At 42.3% G+C, this 13,100-nt stretch overlaps 1 protein-coding gene across 3 annotated transcripts in view; it reads right to left on the bottom strand.

Moving 5' to 3' along the window:
- The window catches only part of ttc27 (tetratricopeptide repeat domain 27), an 83,784-nt gene that overhangs the window by 45,257 nt on the left and 25,427 nt on the right, over positions 1–13,100 (bottom strand). For all 3 annotated transcript variants that reach the window (XR_003274292.1, XM_026190483.1, XM_026190484.1), the window contains exons 8-9: positions 9,019–9,131; positions 1,002–1,068 (exon numbers count right to left, since the gene is read on the bottom strand). Coding sequence is in view for 2 of the 3 variants with exons in the window: in XM_026190483.1 (XP_026046268.1) it covers positions 1,002–1,068; positions 9,019–9,131 (180 nt within the window). In the remaining variant the exon portion in view is untranslated. The remainder of the gene's footprint in view (positions 1–1,001; positions 1,069–9,018; positions 9,132–13,100) is intronic.

The raw sequence follows: 13,100 nt of genomic DNA, 5'->3' as shown, positions 1-13,100 counted from the left end.
CTGTGTCAATTTACAGCCATAGTGACAAAGACTGAATCATTATATTAGGACCAGTGGTGAGAATGTGACAATGTGTCATTTTAACAATCAAATCTAATGTGTTCCAAGACCTCATGAAAGGAAACAAAAGCGTTATTATCAGGCTTAAGCAAGCCAGAACAACTAGTAGGACACACTGAACTATTCAATAATCCCACCAGTACAGTATTTGTTGCTTCTTTTTGCCAAGTACAAATTTAAAGTGCATCCTAGTGGCTAACCAAATAATTACAGCAAAGCTAAGGTTTGAAGTTTTGAAGACGTGCATGCTCTCCAGAGTGAATTATGGTGACAATATTCATCTCAAATACAGCTTTATTTAAAAAGGGATTTTTAGGTTATTTAATTAAACAATTATGTTGTACTCATGAATATACATTGATTAGCGTGTAATTATATCTTCCAACTAACATCATCATAACGATAAAATCGTAGTAGTGGTCCCACTACAGTTTGTCTGCCACTACAAAAAGTTCCATTAAAGTTTTCAGGAATTGCCTTCATAAAAATTACTGGTTGTTTTTGGGAGTGTCCCTAAAGATTTATGGTTACGTTTCCCTCAACATGAGCTCAGCTTTCTTACTGCTCACCTTTGGGTGAGCCATTTCATCATTTTTGTATTGTGGCTTATGTTTGTATGTCCACTTCAATTTGCTGGTACGACGATATTTTCAGCACTCTGCTGAAAAACTTACATTTAGGATGTTTACCAATCTAACTGCAAGTCTGGTTGTACATATCTTATTTATTGCCTGTATAAGCAAGATGAATGAGGCCCAAATAGTGATTTATACACTGCTGCATTATTTTTCATTTTGTTAATTCTAAGTTTCACTGTTAATCAGAGGAGTGTATGTGTCGGCTGGGTTAAAAAAGGCAAGGCATACTACCAAAGTCATTTCTCTTTAGTATTACAGGGAAAACTTACAATGCTGGTCATAAAAAAGTAAACAATGACTTACAGACGTGAAGGCCAGGAGTTCTTCTTCTGTTAGTTTGTGCACAGGGTTATTCTTCTGGAAGTCAGTGCTGCAGACAAAAATATTTGTGAATAAATAGTGGAAAGATTAATACAAATATCCTATTTAACAAGTAAAACAACTGGTAACTTGAGCTTTAATTAACCAGATCCCCTCGGTGTGTCAGGGAATTTGGGTCGTTGACCCGGTGTTTTCGGCTTTGCCCCCGTTTAGTTTCCCATGCCTATTTCCTGTTTTATTTTTGATAACCTTTTGTTATCAGAGTCCCAGCAGAGAGGCAGAGCACCCCCAGAACCCCAAGTCTCCAAGCTTGCCCCAGACCCACCCTGGGGCAGCTAGGCTACCAGGCCAGTGTCCTACGTCCACCAAAACAGACCCTCCAGGCAGCCGCCAGAAAAACACCATCCAAGAGCCACCAGAGCCCCATCCGGGTCATGAACACAGCCCGAGGTTGAGCCCCCCAAGAAATCTGTCCCTAGAGAATCCCCAGACACCCCAAGCCCGTACCTACCCCCGCATCAACCACAGTAATGAAAGCGGAACACCCCCCCCCCATCCCCACTAGGCGATGGAGCCGACTAAAGGAGCCCAGAAGGATTGATCTATAGTGGTGGAAGAGGCTGTATTCAAAACTAATATGATCTATCTGACAGTCTCTATATTGGTTAGAATTAAGATTATTTTTATTTTTCCAGTTCATGAGTACAATCTTATTCATCTCAGTAGTGATGTCATCCAAGTTGACCAACAAGCAAACTAGGGGGGAGGCTGGATTGTTACATTTCGGACCACCGATTTCCAAGATCAAAAATGGTCTTTTACACAACTCTTGAGCCAATGTGGATAACATCAGCCAACCATGCAAGCGCCTGGGAATGATTTATGATTTGTTACAATCAATAAAGGGTAGACCGTTAGAAATTGTTTTAATTATTATATATAAGTCAGCGTGGGAATTAATCAGAATCCACAGTGAGCTTTAAAAGTACTTTTTCTAAGAGGTAAATTTCAGATCTGCCAAGAGCTCAAGAGGGAGAAAAGAGAAACCAGACAAGGTCACATTCCCAGAGTTAAAGGGACCATGGAGAATTCATAACCAGAGTCTCTGCTGTTTAAGCCCTTGGCAAGGAATTAATAAATACTGATTATATCCTGGGATTAGCACTCATTAATACAAAAAGCAGTGACAATAAAGACAAGTTATTAAAATGTTTAAATATACTATACAGGGCTTGCAAAATCGCTAGCCCGACGTCCCGGAGCTAGCGATATCTATATTTTCTCTATACTAGGTTGAGTGTCAAATGACTACCTAGCTTAATTTTTGAATAAATGTGGTCTGCTAACACTCTGGAAGACACACACTATACAAGAGACTTGTTCTTAACACTGTTTTGTAGTGGTATCAGGGTGTACAGATCTTCCTTTAATTTAAACAGACCTGCTGCTCATCAATCATCTCCTAGCAATCTCACTGACTGCTCCACTGACCTTCAGTTGGCCCATTCAGTTCCAGCACCAGCATAGAAAATTAATCACCAGGTTACTGTGAAGATAACTATTTTTATATATTACATTTTAGTCTCTATTTTGTTTATCCCTTTGCCTGGATTAAACCACCAGGACAAACACGTTCACAAATAACAGTCACTCAGCTATAAATTTAGAGAAAACTACAGGTCACAAAAAAAAGAAAGGGTTGGGTAAAAGAAGTGTTGATGAACTCTAAACTTTACATAGAAAAACATACAACTTATTAACTGACTCTGGAAAAATGTTTGTGCAGGTGGTAAATGTACACAGTCACACATTCAGTTTAGTACCCACTGCACTATATTCCAGTGACTGTCATCTAAGACCAGAGCACAGCCCTTAGTACACCACTGATAGACATAATTAAATCTTAAGAATCAGGGAATTCGATCCATTGACGGACCTTTGTTTGGTTTTGATGCTGACCCCATATTGGCTTTTTTCTGGTTTATGTAAGTTAATACTGCTCTGCCTGGTAACCAGGCAGAATTCATAGCTATGTAACATAGCAAAACAGTTGGGACGACATCAGCTAACTCATGCAAACTCCTGGGGCTTACTGGCTGAAAAACTGCCTGGGGTGTCACATATTTATGAAATATAAAGGATCATGAGGTTCCCTCACCCCCAGAGCTGACAGGGGGTGAGGGCCAGGTTAGCAAAAGAGAGAAGAAGTGATAAAGAGATAAATAGAAGAAGGAAGAGGAAAAAAGAGAGACTTAAAAACAGTAAAGACGAGTGGGGAGCGTATAGCACAGGTTATCCTCCACCCGCGACAATCATGTCCCACAAGGGCCAAAGTCCAGTGCCAGATAGTCATGGGCTATCTATTAAGGTGTCTTGTTTGGTAACACACTTGCTCAATTTTTTTTTTTTCTGCCTGTCCCGTTTGGCTCTTTTGCCATCAGAATTATTGTCTAATAGGCAAAGAAAGATGCCCAACGGATTTACTTTACCAAATTGACCATCCCAGCCTTGCCGTAATGGTCCATTTGATTCACCTTTTATTGTTTATTTTATTTTCACTTGCTGAATACGGGACAGACTTGACTGGGGGAAAGAAGGAGAGAAAGAAAGAGGGAAAGAGAAACAGCTGAGAAGAGGGACGGGGGAGAAGGGCAAAAAACAAAAACCAACAGAACGGGCAGAAAAAAAAAAAAAGAAATAAAAAATGCATATATCAATCACCTGGGTCACCTGCTGAGAAAGAAAAAAGAAAACAAGCAGAAGAGAACAAGAGTAATAGAATAAACAACATCACAATGGTATATGGGAATATGACAGTAAATACTAAATATTAAAGATTATTGTGCAGCACATAAGATCAACAGAACACAGTGTGCTTTGAGGTAGGAGCCAAAAGGGTGTAGTTTGTGGGTGTGATCACCCGTGTGTACACCTGTGAGCATGGACGCGCTTGTTATTTTAAAAGGTTCCTTCATGTAATGATCTGCTAGAGGGTGTGGGGGGGCCACAGCCCCGTCCTCCAGGGCATGAAGCAGGTATGGAGGAGATCAAAACTCCAGACATCCAGAGGCCCCCAGAACACAAGAGACCAAGGAAGACCAACAGAGGGGCAGCCGCGCCACTGTCCCAGTAAGAGCTGAGGAGAGTCCCAGATGAGGGCTCACTCAGCAGCCGCGGAGCAGAAGCCAGGGGGAGTTGCAGTGACGCGCCCGTGAGCTCCGCCGGCAGCCAGTCGTGCCTGAGTGACCGAGCCCCAGGCCGAGAGGCCGGGGGCACCCCACCTCCGAAGTGGCCCGAGCGAGCCCCAGGCTCCAGGCCCCGATAAGCGGCCGCCAAGGAGTGAGCCGGTGTGTACCCGAACGCCCACCCCCAGACACAAAGAACCACCAACGCACCGATGTCTGAGGGAGTCCACCACTGGCAGGGGAAGTGGTGGTGGGGGGAGATAGGCCTCCAAACCTTGGAGGGCCTGAGATGTCCCCAGAGAGGTGGCGTCTGATACCCAACCTGACATATAGACACAGAAATACAGGCACACACAGACACAAACATCCATTCCCACCCTCATGCTCTCATATGCACTTACTCCACACTCAACCAACGTGGAGACAGACATAAAGAGACGCTGTACTAGGGCTGCTCAATTAATCGAATTTTAATCACGATTACGATCTGGGCTTTCAACGATCATTAAAAATGACTGAGCCGATTATTAGCCCCTCCCTCATTTATCCGCGACACCTAAAGGCCGGTCCGTGAAAATATTGTCGGGCATAAACCGGTCCGTGGCACAAAAAAGGTTGGAGACCGCTGATTAAGAGGACCCGAGGGAAGCCCGGAAAGCTAAGCAGAAGTTATTTGGAGAGGAGAGTGACTGCTGTTGGTTGAAAAGAGAGGTAAAAAAAAAAAAACTTCAGTGGTGTTGCACACTATTTTATATTATTTTTTTAAAGTCATTGTTAACCCTTTAAAGCCGGTCAGAGCAGCACGCTCCGTTTTGCGTAACTATTTTTAAATCCCTGTAGAACCTGAACCGCATAAGCTAGCGCAATAATTTTTTTTGCATATGAAACCAGAGGAGTTGTACTTACATCTGATGCCATCAGCTTGTCCTCGGTCACGGTTTCCTTCCACATATAGCTTTGCAAAAATTGCATAAAAAGCGCTTGCAGGAACAAAAACATAATATTCCAGAAACACGCTTTGCCGATCCGATCAGCTGTTCGTAACACTTCCCACAGTGAAACAGACATCAGCGCGAACTGTCGCATGTCCGCCATTTCCTGGCCGAAACCGGAAGTGACGTCATTTTCGCGGAAAATAAGATAAAATGTATTTTTTTTTACTTGTACGCCTTAAAAACCTATACTGGTCATGTTTGACTTTTCTGAATAGTTTCTGGGATGCTTAGAACTCGAATTGCACTGCTGGAAATAGTTTATTTTGATGCACCTGCTGTTTTCTTTGCAAATTTGCATCATAGGATTGTTTTTTTGTTTTTCCTGCAGTATATAAAAATTGGTGTATCTCCAAAATAAAACTATGAAGACACTCAAAATAAATTTCCTGTTGTTGTAAACTATTTTTTGCAACTTTTTTGTATTTAAAGTTTTGAGGGATAAACCTCTTAAATTTCTCCAAGTAGAAATATATGTAAAAAACAAAAACGATTTTCAATTTTTTTGTAGTTTATTGCACTTTTTTGCAATTAATGTAGTTACTATGGACTTAATGCATACATATTATTAAAATATGGGCTATAACAGTTGCATAGCAACTTGAAATGCTCCCACAAACGGCACTACAGCATGTAAAACCGTTTCTTCGCCCGCTTTGAGACGACCAAGCCCTCAGCTGCCACACCACTTCCACCCGCCCCCAGCACTGGCACACTAACACTTAGAACACACCTCACTTGGTGCTCCCTAAGTGTTAGTGAATCCCAGGAAGGCGGCAGGTCCTGATGGAATACATGGAAAGGTTCTCAGAGCATGTGCTGACGAACTGACCGGAGTCTTCACTAAAATCTTCAACCTTTCCTTGTCATCAAACACCGTCCCGCCCTGCCTCAAAACCTCCACCATCATCCCCATCGCCAAGAAGACAGCTGTGGCCAGCCCAAATGACTACAGGCCTGTTGCACTTACGCCTGTAGTGATGAAGTGCTTTGAGAGACTGGTCTGTCAGCACATCAGGGCCGGTCTGCCTCCCACTCTGGACCCCCACCAATTTGCCTACAGGAAAAATCGTTCCACCGAGGACGCTATCACCATAGCGCTCCACACTGCGCTGAGTCACCTGGAGCACCGAGGAAGCTATGTGAGAATGCTCTTTCTGGACTTCAGCTCAGCATTCAATCATATCATCCCGGAGATCCTGGTCCAGAAACTGTCTCACCTGGGACTCTCCACCCCCATCTGCCTCTGGATCAAGGACTTCCTGACAAATAGACCACAGTCTGTCAGACTCCTGTCAGTCCCCTCCTGTTTACGCTCTACACATCCGACTGCTCCCCTACCCATCTCTCAAACACCATCATAAAGTTCGCGGATGACACCACAGTGGTTGGACTCATCTCAAGGGGGGAGGAGTCGGACTACAGAGATGAGGTCAACAGACTGACTGAGTGGTGTTCAGTTAACAACCTCCAACTGAACACCACGAAAACTAAAGAACTTATCTTGGACTTCAGGAAGGGCAGAGCAGACCCGGCCCCACTTTACATTCACGGGAGCTGTGTGGAGAGGGTACACTCCATGAGGTTTCTGGGCGTGCAGATCTCTGATGACCTCTCCTGGACTGCAAATACCACGGCGGTGGTTAAAAAGGCCCAGCAGCGTCTCCACTTTCTGAGAGTGCTCAGGAGGAACAACCTGGAGGAGAGGCTGCTGGTGACATTTTACAGAGCCACCATAGAGAGCATCCTAACGTACGGCATAACAACATGGTATGCAGGGTGCTCAGCTGCAGACAGGAAAGTACTGCAGAGGGTCATCAACACAGCCCAGAAGATCACTGGCTGCTCTCTGCCCAGCCTGGAGGTCACTGCAAACTCTCGGTACCTCAGCAGAGCTGGCAATATCATCAAGGACTACTCTCACCCCAGCAATCAACTGTTTGAACTATTACCGTCAGGCCGACGGTACAGGTCACATAAAACCAGGACAAACAGATTCAGGGATAGCTTCTTTCCCAGAGCTATCACCGTAGTGAATAAGCACAAAAACAATTGAACCTATTCCATACCGTCACTGTCATTATATTATGCTGCTATTCATACTGTCATTATATTAATGCTGCTATCCTGTATATATTGTACATACTATTGTTTGAGTACTTACGATTGTTTTTTTTTGTACTTTTTATATTTTACATTTATATTTATTATTGAAACTTGCACCAAGGGAGTGGCACTCCAATTTCGTTGTACTCTGTACAATGACAATAAAGGCTATTCTATTCCATTCTATTCTAAAAAAAATAATATAAGCTCTGGCGGACTTGGTTCTATGGTGGGTCTTAAAGGGTTAAATAAATATCGTCAAATAATCGCGATCTCAATTTCAGTGAAAATAATCGTGATTATCATTTTTGCCATAATCGAGCAGCCCTACGCTGTACACACGATCACACTCCCCAAGCGTACTCTACGAACCGGGTCTAGGTACCCTTGCCCCTGGAGGGGGGAACTGCACCCAGACCCAGGTGGTGTTACCCTTTTCCCTGCGGTGGGGGGGCAGACCGCCCCAACTCCGCAGCAGCAGGGAGGCCCCACACTCCAGACCGCAGTCGGACGGCCAACCTATCCTCCTAGCCCCCCCGCTCCAGCAGGTCGCAGAGAATGGGGGTGGGAGAAGACTCCAAACCTCCCTCCACCCGCTCATTGTAGTGTTGATGCATGTGTGTTCTAAGGTGCAATTAAAACCCAGGAGGGCATGGAGCTACCTGCCAGAGAGCAGCAGGTAAGCGCATGGTCCCTCCTGCTAGCCCTCAATGTCTAAGTGTATTTAAAATTGAGAGGTGGGCAACGACGCCAGGGGTGAGGTTGTACACCCTGATGGTAATTTGGAGTCCATGTAGCGTGCCCACCCCCAAGATCCTATATGTATGTGTAATGAGAGTGTGAGTAATGTGAATGTCTAAGTTGTGGGATAAAATTGAGGCAGACAGAAGGGGACGGGGGACGGGGGGGTAGCCGCCTCCTCTTATTTGGAGAGGAGAGGATAATGGCTGCTGAAGAAAGAATGCCACTGGTTGAAAAGAGAGGTAAAAGAGCTTCAGTGGTGTGGAAACATTATGGGTTCGCGGAGTCAGACGTGGATCAAGACAGTGTGTAAACTTTGCTACGGTGTCGTAGCTGCACCACAGAGCCGGTGCTCACACGGTAAATCGACATACCTCAATGTCAGTTTGATGCAATTGTACACTGTGTGGCTACACAGCTTGCCTTGATGTTTGGTTATTTGTATGCATAAATATTATGGAGTATTTTGAAGTTCACTAAACACAGATGTTTACATTTTTCATTTATTTTTTATATTGCAAACATTTGCACTGTTATCAGTATTTGCACACTATTTTATATTATTTTTTGACCATCTTTTAAGCCATTATTCAACACATTGTTATTGTTAAATAAATATCGTCAAATAATCGAGATCTGAATTTCAGTGAAAATAATCGTGATTATCATTTTTGCCATAATCGAGCAGCCCTAGAATATGGCATATATTCATGCAGGGGCAAACGGAACTGAGGGGATCATTAGATCTAAATAGATGTGCAGGATGGTGAGAAATTATTTCAGTCTTCAGGCCTGAGACACAATTTCTTCTGACATCCAACAGATGAACTATTAACCCAATGTTCCTTATGAGGCTACCGTCGTCGTTATGTATTACAATATACCTGCACTCTTAGTGGTTTTCCCACTGTTTTAAACAATTCTAACTGCAATTTTACGCACAGCTACAGTTCAGCTCTGAGGCAGCAGACTTACCAGATACCCAGGATGACGGCCTGTTCTTCAGCAGTTAGGTCAGGCAAGTGGTACTGATCTGGCTCTGCTAAATTGATTTTATCCAGTAGTGTGTCATCCCCCAGACTATAGTCCTGTAGGCAAAGAAACAATGTGTACAATCAGCAGCCATAAACCACTGAATATGAAGACTATAAGGTTCTGCCAAGCGACTAAGCATACATTTTTGAATGTAGCATTACTTTTCAGAAATTGCTTGGAGCTACAATGTTAAGAAGGGTAAGGGTTTTAAATTTGAAGACTGTCTCAAACATGCTGCTACTTGGGGCCATCACTTCAATATGGATATTAGCAAGAAAATAACTCGTTTTACTGAGCATTCAAAGATAAGCTAAACAATCAAGATTTCAGTTAACTGCTGGTAACTAGTGATTCTGTTAATATGGTCACATAGATTGGAGGTAGAGGTAGGTTGCCACACAGTGGCTGCAAATTAGGACTTCCATATTTTAGGCCTCAATTTTCTCAGGTTTCTGTGCCAAACTGAGGTCTGTTGTGGTAAAGACAGCTGAGTATGAAGTCAAGGCTGATTTACTGCCCAAGCCACATGCAGTGGATTATGACTGAAAAGAGTGTCTGGAATTCCTCTAAAGACGATAAAGTGATATGTCATTCAGGAACGACCCATAGTATCTCTGCATCAAGAGAAATGTTCTCTTGCACCTCACCTATTCTTAAAGAGCTTTAGAATATAAGGTATATTAAACCATACATTAATGCAGTGCTTTAACGTATAAACTTTATGCATTTCTGATTGCTAAAAGAAAAATCACCAAACAACCAATACTCCATCTTTTTGCCCAGAGAGGGTGTGCTTTACTCAAATGGACTAGCAGTTCTCACTGGACCAATCAAATCAAATCAAAATTTATTTATATAGCACATATTAAAACAACAGTGTTGACCAATAACTGGAATGAAATACCAACCATACAACTATAAGCCTATTGCATGTAACAGCTTGGATCTTTGAAAGATCTTAGAAATGAATTGATTTAAAAGACCTGTTTAACTGCGGAATATATTTAAAAAGAGATGCTGTTTGATGGCTAAGAGGGTAATGTTCAGAGGTGATTAGTACTGGTTTAATAATATTTAGCTTGGTATTCCCCAGAAACAAAACAAAACTTCTAAGGTGCAAGTTCCACTTCCAAAGCTTTCAAAGCTGAATTTGAGTTTGTTACACTGCTGATTGCACAGTCACATTTGATTAAACCATGTCAGATGTCACTCACACTCACAAGTATCAGAAATAAAGGCACAAAAATCAGTATATGTAATTCTGCCTTTTTTTTCTAAAGATGTTTTTGGTAATTGAGGTGCTTCATTAAGACAGACTGCCTTGCACCTACCAACCAACAAGCTAATGGGTAGGCCTATATGGATAGATTATTCAGACATAACACACATAACATCTTTAACCTTCACCTACACGTGTACACACTCAGTTTGAATTTTTAGAGTCCTGCATAAGAACACCATGCAGTCAGGATGAGCTAAGGCTCAAACTACTTTACCAATTATGAGGTATTCAAAAATTCTGGACTTAATGATCAGTAACTGTCAGTGACAGGCAAGTGCATTCCTCTGGTCTGAGCAAACTCAATCAAATCCTCTGTTGTGATAATGTGGTTTGGCATCAGCAAAAAAAACAGAAGCCCTGGATCTGACTTCTAAGTCCACTCAGACCCACAGCAACAGAAATGGCCCCGTTTCCCGGTTGGCACTAGGTTTGATTGGCCAGTGATAAACAGTCCCTACTCCTTGCCTCTCTACTTTCCTTTTATCCACTTGAGATGGGGAGACTGTGTGCTCTAGTTAATGACAGCTTTGATTGAGCCAATTTACTCCCCTCCACCAGTAATGAGGGTATTAGTGGTTTGAACATAGCACAAGGAACTGGACCTGAGCCATGGCTACAAGACTAAGAGCTCTATGGGCGCACTACAGGTAAGGCTCGAAAGATTTCAGAAAATGTATGTAAGCTAGAACCAGTGTCTCATTCCTAAATTCTTTAGCACCGACTACCAGTATCTTGGAATGTACATGGACTGAACTACATAGCTAATAAGGTTTTTGTTAGCATGATATAAAAAAAAGAAAAAAAGAAAACACAACAAAATGTCCCTGACAGCTTTCAGTGAAATGTTAGCCCCTAGATCAAGGAAAAGTTCCACCTTTGTAATTGTGTTTTGCCACTGCTACGGTTAAATGTTAGATTAGCTTGAAATATGTGATTAGCTGGAAACAAAAACACTTAGTAAGTGAAATATTTGGGAAACTGATGGGGAAAAAAGAACTATTGCAATTATTACAAATCAGAAACAGAGTTTTTTGGCTTGGCTACTTCTGAATGGCAGATGACTAACTGGGGAATTATGCTTCAATAGGAACTGCAAACCACTCTGAAACCTAATCCTCCCCCCCCCCCCCAGAAGAGTGAATGCACATCTGGTTGATGCAGTCTGCAACTATTGCTATTAGCCTGCTGAGTACCATTGATTCCTCCTGTGAATTTCCAGCAAATATTTTGGAAAAGATTTTGAATTTATTAGATCAGATCAATAAAAAAGAAAATATGAATCACTGTCCATCAAGGGGGACAAATCAGGTCTTACACCTGATTTAGACCTCTGTGGTCTAAATCTGGCTTAATATCGGTTTAGGTCACAGGTTATAGTAAGTAGTTTAAGAGGGGTGTGGTTCCAATGTCACCATAGCTTGGATTTACAGATGAAGGATAAATCCCCAGTGAGAAAGCTAGAGAGACGGTTCTGTCCATTGTGACTTTTTCTAGGTCTTAACAAGCTAGACAACGTATATAATCTCTTACCATGTTCTTGATCTGATTAACAATCTCATACCAGTTACACATGATAGGAAAAACCACCAGAGGCAGACACTTTATCAGATACCAGACAGACAGAGTGGCTCCTTTTAATGCAAAGGAAGTTGTAGCATGAATCCTGAATATCTAAGCTTTTTATCCTAAGTCGAAGGCTCAGCCTAGCCACCCTGTGCTCCAAAACAATGTTAACATGGACAATAAAACTCTAGCAAAAAAAAAGTGGAGGGTTTTGGTGTCACTTTTAGATTAGAAAAGGGGTTTTCATTTCCTTATCCAATTATACAGACTAGATGCCTGAATCTCTGGATACTAAGCAGGATTACTATCACAACAACAACACATTTCCAGCAGGGTACAACCACCCTGCCTCACATTTGTACAATCCACTTTACATCCAGTTCACAAGAGGACACGGATCTGCTTAACATGTAACAAATCAAGACCATCACTGTGAATAAAATGTGTTACAGTGATTGTTTTCGCTTGATTAACTTGCTTTTAATGTTAATGTTTTAAGTCAAATTCCTGTCTGAAAATGAAATGAATCACCCAGCCCGAGCTCACTGCCAGACTACACAGCATCCAGCAGTGTGAGGTAAATAAACCACCTCCATGTAAGCACACAATGCTGGCAAAAAGAACAAAAGGAGTCAGCCAGAGAGAGTGATTGACTGTGTAGGGACCTAAAACCAAACCTGCGTAGCGTAAGGATGAATGGGAGACTTACCAGGTATGATGGAGGGAAATTAGACAGTCATTGTGCAGTGTGTGTGGGAGATCGTTTAAATCTCTGTGCTTTACAGACCATTTAAAAGCAAGTTTCTCTCTGCCTGGAGAGCATAATGAAACATTTAGACAGTAACCATTCTTCTCTTTTCTGCTTGTTGGTGTTTTTGTGCGAGAGTGTGTGTGTCAGCACACTGTGGTGGGCATCTGACCAGTACTTCATCATGAAGTGGCTGACACATTTGAGCACTAGAGATCTGACTGTGCAACTTTGGGAAACACCAGAGAGGGAATTTAGGGAAGCAAAGTGATATTTTAGTTTTCATAGACACCAGGAAAATAGGTTGTCACACACCAAGATCTCTTTCGTACACACAAACTAAACTTAATATAAATGTAAAGAGGACCGAACTAAGGAGGACAATCTGATTTTGGCAGAGTGGATAGCAAAGGATTGTTTTGTCAGCCG

Source organism: Astatotilapia calliptera, chromosome 13, assembly GCF_900246225.1.
Source record: "Astatotilapia calliptera chromosome 13, fAstCal1.2, whole genome shotgun sequence".
Lineage (NCBI taxonomy): Eukaryota > Metazoa > Chordata > Actinopteri > Cichliformes > Cichlidae > Astatotilapia > Astatotilapia calliptera.
This window is presented reverse-complemented; position numbering and strand designations above follow the sequence as displayed.